Source organism: Acartia tonsa, chromosome 3 (assembly GCF_053477335.1).
Source record: "Acartia tonsa isolate MP-2025a chromosome 3, ASM5347733v1, whole genome shotgun sequence".
NCBI lineage: Eukaryota > Metazoa > Arthropoda > Copepoda > Calanoida > Acartiidae > Acartia > Acartia tonsa.
In genome coordinates this window covers 59108837-59127719 of record NC_137262.1, presented here as the reverse complement: position 1 = coordinate 59127719, position 18883 = coordinate 59108837, and the positions used below count along the sequence as shown (strand labels likewise).

General features: G+C 31.0%; 5 protein-coding genes across 5 annotated transcripts; all 5 read left to right on the top strand.

The window, feature by feature from the left end:
* The first annotated feature begins 1560 nt into the window (after positions 1 to 1560).
* LOC145314701 (uncharacterized) lies at positions 1561 to 4640 on the top strand. The gene is made up of 3 exons (XM_080154722.1): positions 1561 to 1647; positions 2031 to 2096; positions 2557 to 4640. The coding sequence occupies exon 3, from the start codon at positions 2570 to 2572 to the stop codon at positions 3857 to 3859; it is 1290 nt and encodes a 429-aa protein (XP_080010848.1). The 5' UTR covers positions 1561 to 1647; positions 2031 to 2096; positions 2557 to 2569; the 3' UTR covers positions 3860 to 4640.
* A 1045-nt stretch (positions 4641 to 5685) lies between these two features.
* LOC145314698 (uncharacterized) lies at positions 5686 to 7640 on the top strand. The gene is made up of 3 exons (XM_080154717.1): positions 5686 to 5892; positions 6172 to 6275; positions 6438 to 7640. Exons 1-3 carry the CDS (start codon positions 5692 to 5694, stop codon positions 7585 to 7587), a joined length of 1455 nt encoding a protein of 484 aa, XP_080010843.1. The 5' UTR covers positions 5686 to 5691; the 3' UTR covers positions 7588 to 7640.
* Positions 7641 to 7918: 278 nt separating this feature from the next.
* Positions 7919 to 10791, top strand: LOC145314699 (uncharacterized). The gene is made up of 3 exons (XM_080154718.1): positions 7919 to 8105; positions 8420 to 8523; positions 9447 to 10791. Exons 1-3 carry the CDS (start codon positions 7926 to 7928, stop codon positions 10594 to 10596), a joined length of 1434 nt encoding a protein of 477 aa, XP_080010844.1. The 5' UTR covers positions 7919 to 7925; the 3' UTR covers positions 10597 to 10791.
* Positions 10792 to 10844: 53 nt separating this feature from the next.
* On the top strand, positions 10845 to 13791 carry LOC145314697 (uncharacterized). Its single transcript, XM_080154716.1, has 3 exons — positions 10845 to 11056; positions 11379 to 11482; positions 11850 to 13791. The coding sequence occupies exons 1-3, from the start codon at positions 10877 to 10879 to the stop codon at positions 12976 to 12978; spliced, it is 1413 nt and encodes a 470-aa protein (XP_080010842.1). The 5' UTR covers positions 10845 to 10876; the 3' UTR covers positions 12979 to 13791.
* Positions 13783 to 18150, top strand: LOC145314714 (uncharacterized). Its single transcript, XM_080154741.1, has 2 exons — positions 13783 to 13882; positions 16455 to 18150. The coding sequence occupies exon 2, from the start codon at positions 16553 to 16555 to the stop codon at positions 17567 to 17569; it is 1017 nt and encodes a 338-aa protein (XP_080010867.1). The 5' UTR covers positions 13783 to 13882; positions 16455 to 16552; the 3' UTR covers positions 17570 to 18150.
* The last annotated feature ends 733 nt before the right edge of the window (positions 18151 to 18883 follow it).

Here is an 18883-nt window from a genome sequence, read left to right as displayed (position 1 = left end):
TTAGACAGGGAAAGGGTATTTTAAATATAGGTTACACATTTTTTATAATTGAATGTACCACACCTGCCTGGTCCCCTTGGCAAGCAGGTGACTGTGAACTTCTGGAGAAGGTTCAAAGGAGAGCTGTTAATATGATTTCTGGACTTAATGGCACCTATGAAGAAAAGTTGAAGCATTTAAATCTTCAAACTCTATCACAAAGAAGATTTAGAGCAGATATGATTGAAACTTACAAGATTTTAAACAACTTAAGCAATGTTAATCCGGAAGTCTGGTTCACAAGATCAAACCCCAACAGAGTTTCAACCCGCTCATCTGTACCTAACCCAGATTTGAACTTAAATCTACCTTTCCGCAGAACAGAGATTGGCAAAAACTCTTTTAGTTCTAGAGCAGTAAGAGGCTGGAACAATCTCCCAAGCGAAATAAAATCTTCTACCAGCCTGGCTCAATTCAAAGTAAAGATTGACAAACACCTGAAAGAAGCTTGACTTTTATGTTAGCACCTCCTTTATGGCCCTAAACGGGGCTCGTCGGAGTATATATTTATATTATTATATTATATTATGTTAATAGTCCCGGCCGGTCGTCATAGATATCTTTTCTTTTTCTTACCCTCAATTGGAAATTGAATTGAACATAAAATTGAATTCTAACCATTTTACTGAACATTTATTTAAATTTTTCGTTACAGATTATTATTGTAAAAACATAAACATATTTATTTGGGCATAAAAATTAAACAAAACAAAAAGTCATAAAATCAAAAAAAATATAATATACAATTAAAATTACTATAACAATACAAACCTAAATCCTAATCAGTTCTGCCCGGGTAACCATGAATAGATCACTATGGATCTGTCTACTTTGCCCAAAATATATCAAACATATGTGTGCATTGGGGGTTGAAAACAAAGCTAGAATGGATGAATTTTTATAAAGAGAGGGGTAGGTTTCTGGTAAAATCCGTAAAGGTTACGTGCTATTAGTTAAAAACAGTAGTAGAACGATAAAAATTTATGTTAACTTTTAAAAGTTTTTTTTCTATAGTTCTTTTCAATAAGAAATGCACATATTTAGTGAATATTATCGTTCTACTACTATTTTTAAAGCTTAAAACACACACCTTTACGGATTTTACCAGAAATCTACCCCTCTCTTTAATTTAAATTTATTGAAAAATAAATGGGGAGTGTGGTGTTTCTAGTGTTCAAGAATTTATTAGAGAAAAGCACCTGTTAACATATTCTCTCTGTAATTTTTTTTACAATATCCATGCATTTTTAAAGTCATTTTTTACACAGAGATGGGGGACATTAAGCCGTTTATTACACTAGTGTCTAAAGTTTCATAATAATGTTTTCTTATTCGTTGGCTTTCATTAAATTTTGTTTGGTTTGTTCATTAAGTTTAATGTCCAAACGTTTCAACAACTAATATTAATCTGTTGAAGGGGAATTTTATGTATCATCATTGGGGATGTGCATCAATTTATCGGGCATTGTCTTATCCATTTAAAATCCTTAATTTTTTGTATTGCTAAAATTAACATATACAACTTATGTTTCAGATTTAGAATGTTAAGAAAGAAAAAATAAACCATAGCAACCTATCCTCTATTTTCCTTGTAAGACGTATAATAAGGTAATTTTATTTATATTATAAAGTGTGATGTATAGGGGTCTCCTTTAAAGAGGGACTACTGGGAGCTAACATCAGACTTTAAATTTTGTTGTTGATCCAAAGTTTCATCTGGTAAATAAATTCCGCCGCAAATGACCTCAAAAATAAAAACTTCTAATATTAAGAAAATTATTAATACATACAAAAAAATTCAAAAGCTTCAATAACTATTTAACTATCTAATTATTTGCTTCTTTTACCGTTGAAATAATATTTTTTACTATGAAAATGTTTAATTTTCTATTTATCATAAATTGTCTAATTACTAGTTTGTTATTGCAGAGAAACTTATATTTTTAAAATAATATTTAATAAATATTAATCCCATGATTTATATGTTTTAGGTTCATCAATCCAGCTCTATGTATTTGCCAACTACCACTTAAACCTCCCTGAGATTTAAAGCATAGGTGAGTATTTATCCTGTAATATAAAGTAGTACCTAATGTTTTTGTCTGAATTTGAAGATCTCGGAAAATGCTTGACAAAATTAGTTCCACTTATCCGGGAAGATTTACAAATGTCTTGTCTCAGTTTTATGGTATTTTCTTGACATCCCTTGCCCCCCCTCCCCATTCTAGAATCTTAGGCAAAGCAACCAGTATTTCTAAAATTTATGACAATTATCAATATCTACATTTTTAGTAACGACGTCATTAAATAAACTTGTATGTCAGTCAGAAAGCAGGAAACTTTTAAGGGAAATCTGATTTTCTCGTAGGCTATCCATTACAAATTTCTAATATTTTTGTGTAAGAAAGGACAGCAAGCATAATGCAAAAACTGCATCATTAAGAATTTAAGGCAAAATATTTAAGTAGGTACTTATAAACATATTTACATCGTTATTTTTAAGCCTTTCTTTTACAGGTTGTATGCCAACATGAATACTGTAACCTGTGATGTATGCACGAAAGAATTTAAAAAGAAATCAAGCTTGATTGATCACAGAAGGATTCATACAGGCGAGAAGCCTTACAAATGTGATATTTGTGAGAAGGCATTCACACAAAGTAGTCAGTTGAATAAACACAGAATAACCCATACAGATTTAAAACCATATCAATGTGAACTCTGTAAAAAATCGTTTAGAACTAAGGGGCAGTTGGATCCCCATAAAAGGATCCATACAGGAGAAAGGCCATATCCCTGCAATGAATGCGATAAAACATTTATTAATAAAAGTGATTTAAACAAACACAGACGCGTTCACACAGGCGAGAAGCCCTATGTATGTGAAGTTTGTTGTAAACCTTTCTCACAGATAAGCCAGTTGAATACACACAAACGGATTCATACAGGTGAGAAGCCATATGTGTGTCATCTATGTGATAAAAGATTTAATCAAACTGGCGAGTTAACCCTTCATATAAGAACTCATACAGGCGAAAGACCTTTTCAATGTGACTTATGTGATAAGGCTTATAAACAAAACTGTGACCTAACAAGACATAGAAAGTATCACGAGGATGCTACGCCATTCTCTTGCGAACATTGTGAGAAATACTACAAGGATAAATCAGAACTGACACGACATTATAGATCTGCTCAACATGTGAAGCTTGTTGAAGATTTACGAATGGCTGGTCTACCCCTACCTTTTCATTTTGATCCTGCAACCCTAAGTAGAAACAGAGATGATACACCATTCTCTTGCGAACCATGTGAGAAATACTACAAGGAGAAATCAGAACTGACGCGACATTATAGATCTGCTCAACATAAGAAGTTTCTTGAAGATTTACGGTTAGCTGGTCTACCCCTACCTTTTCATTTTGATCATTCAAGCCTTATGGATCAAGAACAAAATGATGTTGAACGTGAAATTCATGAAGGGGACCCTTTGGAAATAGACCCAGCCTTGAATGTTTTAGTTGAGCTAACAGAAGGTGAGACTGAAGAAAATAATGATAATGCTAATCACGAACATCACCTTAATAATGAAGAAGAGGAGAATGGGGAAATTGATCCTGCCCTTAATGTTTCTGTAGAATTCAGAGAAGAGAATGGAGATAATAATTATGAGGAAAATATTAATCAATATCTTCTGACAAGTATTAAAGAGGAAACCACGGATGATACAGATTCTACACAGCTTCCTGTTCAGTGTGATGTTAAAGAAGAAATCAAAGAAGAGATTAAAGAAGAGAATAATTCATTAAATGATGTTTAATGCATCAAATAGGCAAATGTATTGTGTATTATGAGAATTTTTAGGAAATGACTTTTATAAAGGCAGGGTGGGGAAAAACCCAGGGTTTTTTAAAAAAGCCCAACCCAACCCGTAAAAACCCTTAAACCCCTGGGTTTTTAAGTTTTTTTGGGGGTTTTATTGGGTTTTTTCATTTAGGAGTCAAATACATTTGATATATTGATGAAATTAATGTTGTTGTAGGTAAAAGGTAAGCAAGATTACACAATAAACAAGATAGATAATGAAGAAAACTGGCATTCCGATCAATTATAAACCCTTATTAGCAATGGTGCACAAAATATTCTATTAAGGTGGAGGGGAGGTTAAAAGCTTCAAAACATGACACCTCCTCCTCTATTCTTAAGCTGTCAACATTCTCCCCCCCCCCCCCTCCCAGAAATTGGTAAGGTCTTCCCCTTTTTACACCCCCTTAATAAATAAAACCCTCTGCACGCCACTGTAACTATTTCCTTTCATAAATTGTTATATTTTAGTTTCAAAAATCAATTATTATAACGTAATTTACACAATTTATATATCATCAATTTAGTAGCAAAGCGTTTTCTGAAATTAAGTTTTGAGAGAAAGTAATTTCATAAACATTTGAACAATAACTAGAGCATCATTTATATAATTACTTCATATTTTTTTACGTTTTTTAGGTAAAATTTGCTTTAAAATGTTATTAGAGTAATTATTTGAGTAAATAGAGGTTAAATTTGTAAATTTTAACGTGAAATTTCAATGTTTTTTCAAAAACCCAAAAACACTTATTTTTTTTCAATGGGTTTTTAAAAAAACCCTGGGTGGGTTTTTTGTATGCCCACCCTGTATAAAGGGGGGGGGGGTGGGTATTAGGGTAATGCAACCATTTCGTAATCGATGCGCAAATGGCACTTAGAATCCGAATTTTGTTATGAAGTTTGGCATGAGCAATCCTTGGTTGGTCTATTTTCCCAAAATCGAACAAAAGGTTGAAAGTAACGGCTATCGGCTGGCTGTTCAGCCGTTAAGCTATTTTTTGTTGTTGCTATTTTCAGGACAAATCTGTTATAAGCCCTATTTACACATCATACTCTTTGCCGCTCATATACGTTTTCAACCGGTTCTAGTCGGTAGCCGCTGGAACTAGAAAGCTAAATAATGGTTTTTGGTATCATTTCACATGAGTTAAAGTAAAAATGTGTTTCAAAAAGTCGATTTCTAAGTAATTAACGGTAGATTTGCCCTAAAAATAGCCAAAATACGGGTAAACGGCTGAGCTGTTAGCCGTTATTTTTTCTTTTTTTTTTCGATTTTGGGAAAATAGACCAACCAAGGGTTAATTATGCCACATTCCATAACAAAATTCGGATTCTAAGTGCCATTTGTGCATTGATCTCGAGATGGTTGCATTACCCCCCCCCCCCCCTTTAATTGGTGCAGGATTATTACTTTTGCCTATGCAAAGTTATTTATGTCTGTTATTGCACTTTAGAATTATAATTCTTTAAAAATAACCTTTTGGGTATTGGTTATGGGTGCATTGAGAACTTTTTTTTATATAAGGGGGGGGGGGGGTTTAATGCAACCATCTCGTAATCAATGTATAAATGGCACTTAGTACTCGAATTTCCATCTGAAATTTTGCAGGAGTAATCTTTGGTAGGTCTATTTTCCCTAAATCAAACAAAAAGTTGTAAAATCTAAAGGCCATAAGAGGGAAACCGCCAATGAATTTAAATAATTTATGGGTCACTATTGTAATTAGTATAAATAGTTTATTTAAGAACTATCAACTATTAAATATTTGATTTTTCAGAAAACTAAAAATGAGCAAGAAGCAAAAATTTGAAGAGATGTCCGAGAATATGGATGACCTAAGAAGGAAAAACATGGAATTAGAGAGAGAGAAATCCTCCCTAATGGACAGAATTTTACAATTGGAATCCATAAACAATGATCTAAATGAGAAGAATGAAGTTCTAGAGCAAGAACTCCGTCAATGGAAAGAAAATTGTAGTTGTCCAAAGGTAAATGTTTAGTTGTCCTATGATCATTCATGTAATTTTCATTTTGTAATGGAGCTAATCTATTTTTAATAAATAACAAAAAGAATTTGCTTTGCTGACATTTAAAAAAAATAATTGTATTTACTTCGCCAAACAAGTTTTTAAACAAACCTAGTTGAAAAAAAAACATATTATATTTTTCAAAAAATCTGCCAATGAAGAAAGTGAGATATCAATGAAAAATTTTGTCCAAAGTAAGTATTAAAGTTTTATAAGATTTTATGCCATTTTATTATTTAGGATGTTGCCGGAAACTTCCGGAATGTTCCACTGTTGGCCATCAGCAAAATATTGGAATTTCTAAGTTTTGACGACCTTAAGACATTGCGATGTCTTTCAACATGGTAAGTTTTCAAATACTTTTTTCAGAAATACACTACCTAAAAAAATTAAATCTTTCTATTTTTGATGTTATGTATTTATTTAATTTAAATATCTTAATTGCTAACCCATAATTATCATTGCAAGAAAAGACATTTAGTTATGAAATCTAATTTTTACTTTAGGTTTTTCACAACAGTATCCAATGAATTTAAATCAGTGTTTGGAACTTACCATATCAATATCAATCTCATTGATATTGGACCCACATGGAGATCTGAAATTCAAGAACAATTATCTGCTGCAGTAGAAAGATCCTATGGACCTGAAATAAAGTTTGATCTTAATTTTGAGGAGCCACTTCCAGGCGAGGATGATCCTGATTTTGTTAAAGAAATTCTTTTAAAATACAAGGATAACATATATGCAATGTATGTTTATCTTTGTCATGACAAGCACAGATATCTTCTTGAACAAGCCAATGAATTTAAAAATCTGGAACAGTTGGACATCAAATTGTACAGTTGTGATAGATCTGCCTGTGAGAAGAAGCATTTTGTTAAGACGATGGAATTTTTCAATTCTTTCATATCTAGATATGCCAATAAACTTAAACATTTTGGCATTCATAATATAGGATTATGGGAGGATGACGAATATAAAATCAGTAATAGTGAAATACCAAAAATGCCAAATCTAGAGTCATTTGCAATAAGTGAAACTGACATTCCAAATGCTTTAAGTGTGATGAGAACAGTTAACTTTGAAAATATAACTAATCTAAAGATGAGTGGAGGAAAAGATTACAATTTAGCAAACATTGACATCAAAGAATTTAACATCAGGAACCTTTCAGTTTTGAGTTTAGAATGTTTGGATAAGGATTTTGCTCTAGCTTTATTGCAATCCAGCTCAAGCACACTTACAAGCTTGGAGATTCTTGAAATTGTTATTGATCATGGAAGTATCAGAAATATCAAATTTTCTAATCTCAAGAATCTCAACATCCAAGGAATGGGCGAAACAGGTTCTTTAACTTTGATTATTAATGCTGCAAATTCATTAGAAGAAATTGAAATTTATGAATATGATCCTGGTTTTGATTCAAATCTTCAAGTCTTCAGGAATTTTAAGCTTCCTCGCTTGAAAACAATTAAGTTTGATTGTGTATCAATATCTAAATTTGTCCATTCTTTAACTAATGCTTGCAATGAAAACACTAAAATTCTGATTATGGATGAAATAATCTCAAAATTATTGCTCCATTTACTTTGCTTAAAAACAATTGCAACGTTTGAAGATGATCCAGGATATTTTTTCATTTTTGATAATTGATGGCATTTATAGTGTGTTATACATTTAAATGTGATTCTTAAAATTTAATCTCTTTTGGCATATTTAAAACAAATTTAAAATTTACTTCATTTTAACTTGTTTCTTTCTAGATAAAGGTACTAAAGATATTTTATATTTTCAATTATCCTAAATTATACCTATTCATTTTTTTAATTTTTTAATATTAATTTTTAATAATCGCAGCCAAAGAATAAAAAAAGATTATTTTCAACATTATTTTTGTTATGTTAGATTATTTTAAGAATCATATTTTCATTTGCTTATTTTCATGTTAGTTAGTTACTCTACATTGTATTTTTTTTTCAGAAAACCTAAATATGAACAAGAAACGTAAAAATGCAGAGTTACCTGAAACTATGGAGAACTTAAAAATGAAAAATGAAGAATTGGAGGCGGGGAAATTGATATTAATGGCCAGAATTCAAGAATTAGAGACATTGAATAAAAAGTTCGAGAGAGAAATCCTCCAATTAAAAGAAAATTGTGAATGTCCACAGGTAAAGAAATGATTTGTTATTCTAATTAAAATTAACAAGGATGATAAATCCATAAAATCCGAGCTTTAAAATCAGACAGGAGAACAAACAAACATTAACATTTTCAAGGTGTCAGAACTTAATTTGCAGAATAATAATTTAAAAAGTTATAATCAAAATATAAATATAAGGATACTTTACAGTGCTGTAACTCTTTTTTTGACTTTAAGTTTTAGTTTCAAAAAGTGTAACATTCTCCCCCCCCCCCTTTTTAGCTATTTGGCTGGTGCTTACTAGCTTTTGATTTGCTTATTTTATGACACTTTATTATTTAGGATGTTGCCGGAAACTTCCGGAATGTTCCACTGTTGGCCATCAGCAAGATTTTGGAATTTCTGTGTTTTGACGACCTGAAGACAATGAGATGTCTTTCATCTTGGTAAGTTTTCAAATACTTTTTCAAAAAAAATACACTACTCAAAATTCAATGATCCTATTTTTAATGTTATTTTTTAAAAATTTACCATAAATTCTTATTTTCTTAATGGTTTATTATTGTTAGATTAGTATCAAATGCCTTTCAAGTGTTATTCTGTTGATCTGTTTATCTTTTTGTCTGTCTTTCTAGTTTGAATTTCAAAAAAGCAATTTAAATATCATATGATTTATAAAATGGGGGCGGGGGGAGGGATGTCTTTATTATAAAGACATATTTAGACATATCTCTAAAGCTATCTGGTAAAAATAGGGGGGGAGGGGGGGATTTCTGACACATTTGCGTAAACCTGGTATATAGGCTTTATCTTTGGACTGAGAGGATAGGTTATTAGGGATAAAATCATTCTTATATGATGAATTTTCCCAAGTTTTAAGATTTTTTGGATAGGCCTCCAGGTTCCGGAGCTCCAGGCTTCCAGGTGGTCTCTGTACAGGTAAAAATGAAAAAAAAATTTTTTTTTAAGAGTTAGAGGTCAACTTATAAAACAAAATATGCATCTTTTTGAATGTCATTCACATATTTAAAGTAAAAACATGCATATTTTGTTTCATAAGCTGACTTCAAACTCTTCAAAAAAAATTTTTTTTCATTTTTACTTGTACAGAGACCCCCTGGAGGCCTGGAGCTCCGGAACCTGGAGGCCTATCCAAAAAATCTTAAAACTTGGGAAAATTCATCATATAAGAATGATTTTATCCCTAATAACCTATTGTCTCAGTCCAAAGATAGAGCCTATATACCAGGTTTATGCAAATGTGTCAGAACTCCCCCCCCCCTTGTTTTCTCTCGAATATTTTTATTGTTAACCCATGATTATCATGCAAAGAAAATACATATAGTCATGAATACTAATTTTTTTTTAGGTTTTTCAAAACAGTCTCTTATGAGTTTAAATCAGTGTTTGGAACTTACCATATCGAATTCTTCGATTATGGACCCACATGGAGATCTAAAATTCAAAAACAATTATCTTCTGCGATAGAAAGATCCTATGGACCTGAAATAAAGTTCAATTTCAACTTTAAAACTTCAAAACTTGACATTCCTGATCCTGATTTTGTTAAAGAAATAGTTTTGAAGTACAAGGATAACATATCTGCTATGTATGTTTATCTTTGTCATGACAAGCACAGTTATCTTCTTGAGCAAGCCGTTGAATTTAAAAAGCTGGAAAAGTTGGACATATTTGTGTACTGTTGTAAGAGATCTGCCATTGGGAATGAGCGTACTGAGCATGATGTTTTGACTATGAAATTTTCAAATTCTTTCATATCTAGATATGCTAATAAACTTCAACATTTTGGCATTCATAATATAGATTGGGAGGATGATGAATATAAAATCAGCAATAGTGAAATACCAAGAATGCCAAATCTAGAGTCATTTGCAATAAGTAAAACTGACATTCCAAATGCTTTAAGTGTTATGAGAACAGTTAACTTTGAAAATATAATTAATTTAAAGATGAGCGGAGGAGGAGATTACACTCTGACAGACATTGACATCAAAGAATTCAACATCAGGAACCTTTCAGTTTTGAGTTTAAATAATATGAATAAGAAAGTAGCTCTAGCTTTGTTGAAAATAAACTTAAACACACTTACAAGGTTGGAGATTAGTAATATTTTTTATTTTGATGATAAAAACATCAGAAATGTTGAAATTCCTAATCTCAAATATCTCAACATTCACAGAATTAGTGAAACAAGTTCTATTACTTTGATTAAAAATGCTGCAAATACATTAGAAGAAATTGTAATACATGATTCTGGTTCTAATTCTCGTCTTCAAGCTGTCAGGCATTTTAAGTTTTCTCGCTTGAAAAAAATAAATTTTAATTGTGTATCAATATCTGAATTTGTCCATTCTTTAACTAATGCTTGTAGTGAAAACACTAAAATTCTTTTTAATGGAGAAATTATCTCCAAAACATTGATCAATGACCTATGTTCACAAACAATTGCAACTTTTGATGAAATAATCGAAATTGCTAATTTTAATAGATTATTCTAAATTCATGTGGCATATTTGATATAAATGTAAAAATTTCATTTTAACTTGCTTTTTTCTAGATAAAAGTACTAAAGATTTTTTATATTTTCAATTATCCTAAATTATACATTTTTTTTTTAATATTAATTTTTAATACCTAATCACAGCCAAAGAATTGAAAAGATTATTTTCAACATTTTTTTTATGAAACTTAAATTATTTTAAGAATCAATATGTTCATTTGCTTATTTTCATGTTAGTTAGGTACTGTACATTGTATTTTTTTTCAGAAAACCTAAATATGAACAAAAAACGTAAAAATGCAGAGTTACCTGAAACTATGGAGAACTTAAAAATGAAAAATGAAGAATTGGAGGCGGGGAAATTGATGTTGATGGCCAGAATTCAAGAATTAGAGACATTGAATAAAAAGTTCGAGAGAGAAATCCTCCAATTAAAAGAAAATTGTAAATGTCCACAGGTAAAGAAATTATTTGTTATTCTAATAAAAAATAAACAAGGATGATAAATCCATAAAAGCGGAGCTTTAAAACCATACAGGAGGACAAACAAACATTAACATTTGTAAGGTGTCAGAACTTAATATGCAGAATAATAATTTTAAAAGTAATAATCAAAATATAAATAAGGATACTTTACAGTGCTGTAACTCTTTTTTCTTCTTTGACTTTTAGTTTTGGTTTCAAAAAGTGTAACATTCTCTCCCCCCCTTTTTTTAGCTATTTGGCTGGTGCTTAGGACTAGCTTTTGATTTGCTTATTTTATGACACTTTACTATTTAGGATGTTGCCGGAAACTTCCGGAATGTTCCACTGTTGGCCATCAGCAAGATATTGGAATTTATATGTTTTGATGACATAAAGACAATGAGATGCCTTTCATCTTGGTAAGTTTTTAAAAGTTTTTAAAAAAAATACACTACTCAAAATCCAATGATACTATTTTTAATGTTATTTTTTTAAAATTTACCATAAATTCTTTTTTTCTTAATGGTTTATCAATGTTGTTCTGTTGGTCTGTCTATCTTTTTGCCTGTCTTTCTAGTTTGAATTTCAAAAAAAGCAATTTACATATCATATATATGATTTATAAAATGGGGGTGGGGGGAGGATTGTCATATAAAGACATATTTAGGCATATCTCTAAAGCTATCTGGTAAAAATAATTGTTTTCTCTCGAATATTTTTATTGTTAACCCATAATTATCATGCAAAGAAAAGACATTTAGTTATGAAATCTAATTTTTATTTTAGGTTTTTCACAACAGTATCTTATGAGTTTAAATCAGTGTTTGGAACTTACCATATCAATCTTGATGATGAATCTGAAATTCAAGAACAATTATCTGCTGTGATAGAAAGATCCTATGGACCTGAAATAAAGTTTGATTTCAATTTTAGGACTTCTCTTTACATTCCTGATCCTGATTTTGTTAAAGAAATTCTTTTGAAATACAAGGATAACATAACTACAATGTATATTGATATTTGTCATGACGATAACACATCTCTTCTTGAACAAGCCAATGAATTAAAAAAACTGGAACAGTTGGACATCAAATTGTACAGTTGTGATAGTGGTGTCTGTGAGAAGAAGCATTTTGTTAAGACGATGAAATTTTTAAATTCTTTCATATCTAGATATGCCAATAAACTTAAACATTTTGGCATTCATAATATAGAATTATGGGAAGATGATGAATATAAAATCAGCAATAGTGAAATACCAAGAATGACAAATCTAGAGTCATTTGCAATAAGTGAAGCTGACATTCCAAATGCCTTGAGTGTGATGCGAACAGTTAACTTTGAAAACATAACTAATTTAAAGATGGGTACTGAAAACGAAAATAATCTGACAAACATTGACATCAAAGATTTTAACATCAGGAATTTATCAGTTTTGAGTTTACAAAATATGGACAAGGATTTAGCTGTAGCTTTATTGAATACAAACTCAAGCACACTCACAAGCTTGGAAATTCTTGATATTGTTATTGATCATAAAAGTATCAGAAATATCAAATTTTCTCATCTCAAGTATCTCAACATCCAAGGAATGGGCGAAAGAGGTTCTTTAACTTTGGTTATTAATGCTGCAAATACATTAGAAAAAATTGAATTATGTGATACTAATGTAAATTTTGTTTCTCGTCTTCAAGCTGTCAGGCATTTTAAGTTTCCTCGCTTGAAAAAAATTGATTTAAATTATGTATCAATATCTAAATTTGTCCATTCTTTAACCAATGCTTGCAATTCAAGCACTAAAATTTGTTTTCATGGGGAAACAATCTCTAGATTATTGATCAATTTCCTTTGCTCACATACAATTTCTACTTTAGAAGATGATCAAGAATATTTTTTTATTTTTGATAATTGGTAGTATTTCTTGTGTTGTTTTACATTTAAATGTGATTCTTAAAAAATCTCTTGTGGCATATTTTTATTTATAAAATTATACTCCGTAGTTTTCGGTTCTTCCACCAATTCAAAAAATTTATACAATGCTCTCTCGTCATTTCAATGGCCTTGGGGTACTTAAAAAAAAGTTACCCAAACAATTTGTTTGTGTGTGTGTTTGTTTGTGTGTTCGTTACGGCAATAGATACATTAATCTGTGCTAAATACAGGATACACATCCTCTAAATTTGCCATAACAATTTATTTATAATTCCCTAGTAAAATTCGATCAATTCAAGACTTGACAGTTTTGAGTTTATCTCATGTGAGAAAGGATTTAGCCTTAGCCTTGTAAAAATCAAGCGAAAGTACTCTTACAAAGTTAAAAATAAGTAGTATTCATGTGAAAGGCGATATTTTCAATTCTATCAAATTTTCTTAGCTGAAATATCTTAAGATACGAAATGTATTTAATTCTTTGAGTCTTATAAAAAATTACCAGAATACTGGAAGAATTATATCTTTTTTTTCGAAAAAAATAAATGTCAGCAAATTTTATTTTTCTCGCCTCAAAAAACTAATTTAACAGATATTCAGTATCTTAACTTCTTTGTACTTTAATTAGATCTTGCAATGTAAATACTACTAAAATATTCTTCAATTAAGAAAATCTTTCCAAAACAATGATTGGTGGTTACCTAAGGAGCTATGTAATGTAATTAAGGAAATATATATGTATGATTATATGTGATAGCTTTGTATGTTCAAAATATTCCTAAATATTTTTTTTTTCAGAAGAAAATGATGAGTTGGTATTACGAAATATATTGAAAAGTTGTAGCTCCTCGACTACAGCAGACATACAGTCATCAGCTAGTGTAGATAAGGTAAAATCTAAATTAGGTAACAACATAAATGAATGTTGATTGATATGAAATCTTAGGGTAGTGCGGGGTTAATGCGGTCATCGGGTCAATTTCGGTCAAACGACCAACTTTTTTAAAACCGTTTTTTAACGGTGTTCTAAACGTTTGCGAGAGATCTTCAGAAAAGCAAAGTTGTAGTTTATTGCCTATACTTTCATTTCTTACCTTAGCAAATTTTTGTCAGATCACTCCTTCTATGATTTTTTTGCCCTCAAAAAGTTGCAAAAAATTTGCAAAAAAAAAATTTCAAAATAGGCCATGTTCAATCTAAAATTGTGAAAAAATGGTAAGTCCTATCGACCCCCGGGTTTTTGTAAAATGAAAGATATGGCATTCATTTATCGTTTGCAATTGGAGGCGTTGTTCTAACTTGATTTTTTCATAATTTTTTTTTCGTCTAAAAAAAATGGTCTATTCCGGTCACTGTTTTTACTTTTTTTTATTACTGTATTTATAACTGTATAATACCCTAAAGTTTTATTTAGGTGATCTGGAAGCATAAACAACCTAAATGCATGACCTAAGCTTTAATCATTGCCTTGCCTGTTGTGTGATGTACATTACTAGTCATTTTACTGCTTGTATTATGTCATGTTTTGTTGCCTAAGCTTTTCAATTTGTAAAGACATTAAAAATTTTTCAGACACATTTTTATAGTAATGGGAAGAGTATATCACCCAAAGGAATGCCTTAAATATTTTCCTGAAGATGTATCAGCTGCATTGGCTCATGTAAGAAGGGGTATGTCTATTAGAAAGACTGCTAGAAGATTTAAAATTCCATATGAAACCCTTGCATCTTTTTCATATAAGAGGGTGTTCGAGATTTTTGCGCGGTTTGGATTTTTTATGTCAAATCGGCTAGGATTAAGCTAGAAAGGTGTCTATAGAAAGCTCTTTGCATGTCCTAACAAAAACTCCCTAGGATATGGGTTCTATCTCCAAGATTTAGAGTACATATTCAAGATTTTGCATTTTCAAAATTCCTGTTGCATAAAATGTGTTGAAATATTAGAGTTAGACCCCATATCATTTCGAGTTAAGGGGGGGGGAAGTTCTGACACTTTTGCGTAAACGGTGAGTATAGGCTTTATCTTTGGACTGAGAGGATAGGTTATTAGGGATAAAATCATTCTTATATGATGAATTTCCCCCAGATTTCAGATTTTTTGGATAGGCCTCCAGGTTCCGGAGCTCCAGGCCTCCTGGTGGTCTCTGTACAGGTAAAATTGAAAAAAAAAATTTTTTTTTTTAAGTTACAGGTCAACTTATAAAACAAAATATGCATCTTTTTTAATATTATTCACATACTTGAAGAAAAAATATACATATTTTGTTTTATAAGTTGATTTTTAACTTTAAAAAAAATTTTTTTTTTCATTTTTACCTGTACAGAGACCACCTGGAGGCCTGGAGCTCCGGAACCTGGAGGCCTATCCAAAAAATCTTAAATCTGGGGGAAATTCATCATATAAGAATGATTTTATCCCTAATAACCTATCCTCTCAGTCCAAAGATAAAGCCTATACTCACCGTTTACGCAAATGTGTCAGAACTTCCCCCCCCCCCTTGTCAGGCATGTAATTTTGCATCTTTAGACACCTTAACCACCCTTGTAGGTCAATCCTAGCCAATTTGAGACAAGAAAAAATGTATCAAAAACTGCTGTCAAAACTGGCAGGATTTTTAAAATTAAAATTTTTTTGGGAAAAAATCACTTTTTTCAAGAAATTCCAAAACCTGCGAATCAGAAATTGCCTCTAATTTATGTATAAAGCTTAAAAAAACCTAATAATATAATAAAAAGTATGATTTTTTTTAAAGTTTGCATGAAAAAAATTGATGTTTTTTTTTGCGATTTTACCGACTTTTTTATAATGGGGAAAATGTGGTCAAAAAATTGTCTGATCTGCATGCGACTAGTACTGTTAGAAAGCTAATGACCTCAGCTTTCTACTCATAGTTTAAAATGTTAAAAAAAATATTTTAAGGGGGTGTTCCACCCCCCCAAAGTCAACTGACCGAAATAGCCCCACCGGTGGGGTTATTCCGGTATAGGCCAACCGCCGCCCTTTAAACCGATTTTTGACCGACTTCTAGTTGCGAGATCTTAATGGGACCAAGACAGGCTTCTTCGTTATTGCCATATCGTTCATTTGAACTCTTAAAAACCGGAAAAAGTTTTTGGGAAGTATGTTTTTTTTAAGTTGAAGCAAAAAATTGACCGGAATTACCCCGCACTACCCTAATAGGTAAAGCTTTCACTTTTTCCACCAATTCTAAAAATGCCCAGTGCATTTTCGTCATTTGTATGACCCTTGGGACATCTAAAACTATGGCCTCCAAATATTTGTGTATTTGTCTTTTTTAACTTGAAAATATGGAGTCGGATGGGGAGGGATATATCTACCGTAGCTAAAGTAGACCTTTTATTGGTTTAGTCGATGTTAAGAGACGAGACTTTAAACCTCCCCCGTCATTTTTTTTACCTGTTTCGCATTTTAAACTTTTTTGATTATAATACTATATTTCAGGGGTTGTACAATTATGAGGGACAATATTGAAGATTAAATTGATTGAAATCCATTTGATACAGTCAAATATATATACGAGTCAATGAACAGTCATTAAGATGCAAACAAATAAGAAGATATATCCTTGTCAAACATGCGAACTGTCATTTACTACAAGACACAATTTAGAGGTTCACAACAGATTGCACACAGGTGAGAAGCCATTCGCATGTGACGTGTGTGATAAGAGATTTGTAACTATTAGTAATTTGAATGTTCACAAAAGAATACATACAGGTGAGAAACCCTTCTCATGTGATGTATGCACAAAGTCTTTTGCACGTAATACTTACTTGACAAGGCATTTAAGAATTCACTCGGGAGAAAAGCCTTTTCTCTGTGATTTTTGTAATATGGCATTCATATCGAATAGTGATTTAAACAGACATCAATCCATGCATACAGATGAAGTACTATATTCCTGTGAGGAATGTAATGAGTCATTTAAAACTAGTAATGAAGTTAATATACACAAAAGAATTCATACAGGCATTTCCGCGCATTCATGTGACGAATGTGGAAAAATTTTCGCAAGAAGTTGTGAACTGACTAAACACAAAGGCATCCATTCATCAAAAAATCAAAATTATGTTTGTGACGTATGCAATAAAGTTTTCCCCCAAATGGGTCAGTTAAATAGACACCAAAGAACTCATACCGGTGAAAAACCTTATTCTTGTGATATATGTAAGAAGTCTTTCGCTTCAAAGCAGAGCCTAGATATACATAACAGGATACACACAGGCGAAAAACCATTTGAATGTTTCGTATGTAACAAATACTTTTCCTTCAGAGATAGCTTTAAAAAGCATAATAAATCTGTTAAACATTTAGAAAATATTGAAAAAGCTGACAATTTACAATCGCCTACATCAGTTGATTGTGAAGAAGTTGATTTTAAAGATGAAATAAAACCTGAAGTGTCTCTTGTGGAAGAAACTTTGACTGTCCAGATAACAGAAAGTACTGAAGAGTCTGTTAAACAAGAAGATTCTCCTCCTTGTGAAGACAATTCTGATGGTAATGATGATTGCATTGAAACCTCAAGCAATCAAAATATCAAGCAGGAAATCTGAAAAGACAAAAAAGTTAAATATCGCATCGTATTATTTAGAAAAATTATATGATTAAAACCAGTTTTGTTAGCAACGAGGGGCCGAAGGCCTGGGCTATAAAAATTATTTTAATCTTATAATTTTTCATTTTAATATTCGCGCAAAATTGTCCGTAATACAATGCTATACATTATTTTTCAGTACGGCTGAGAACCGGTTCTAAATCAGCGAATGTTGATCGGTTTCGAATCCAACTGGAAAAGTATTTCTAATTTGATTGATTGATTTCTAATAGACATAAGGAATAGGGTATTATGTAATGGTACTTTGAGGAACATTATAAAAGCTAGGAATTTATAATTATGTAGTTTGCTAGATCATATATTAAATCCTCATGTGCTTTTAATCTTATTGAGTTAGGCAGTAGGTTTTGATATTACATTTTAATTATTTTAAAGATGTTATATATTTTTAATGTTTAATAAGTGTGCTTCTTATTTTGCTAAGAGATTAAATGCAATAATTTTTGTTAAACATATTTTAAGATTCCATTTAAAATAATTCTGGTTGTCTCAATTCAGTAGATATCGACAATATTGTAAAAAAAAACAAGACTAAGGGTTTTTTTTTTGGGGGGGGGGGATGGGGGTTATTTGTGTTTTTGATAATTGTTACATATGTTTCAAGCTGTTATTTTTAATTCAATTCAATGTTTATTAATTTATTTTTAATGACCCTCTTCTAAGAAAAATATTTTGTAATAAGTCAAAATTGAGTAGAAATTAATGGAAAAGGTACCTATATTTCTAAAGACTCGTTTTTTTAGAGTTTCAAAATCCAAAAACCTACTTAGTTTGAATTTAGCAGAATATATCCTTAATTGTCAGTCCGTCTTATTTATTTTCATTTTTTTGCTTAGAAAATTATGTTGTACATAAACTCTCAAACAATTAGAATTGAGAAGGCTTGAATAAAGCGAAATATATTTTCTACAAAGAAGTGTGTTCTTCCATGTGTAGTTAGCTCTAGCCGCGCGTTTTTTGAAAATTATGTAGGTACCTATGTTTTTAATTTTCTTATGGTCGATTATCATAATAATGGAGATATATATTTATTTTCAGATTAAAAATGTAAATTGTTATTGCACATTGTGCCTGGGCGAGAAAGAAGTTTTATGTGTTAAGGAAAGTTCCATAAAAAGCTAGTATTTAATTTCGGTTCAACGGCAAACGCATTAGAGGGACCTATTCTATGGCCAAACTTATTTTAGGGGTTATATCTCTAAAAGAAAACATTAAAGAATTATAATATGTTTTTTTTTTATTTAAAAGAGTA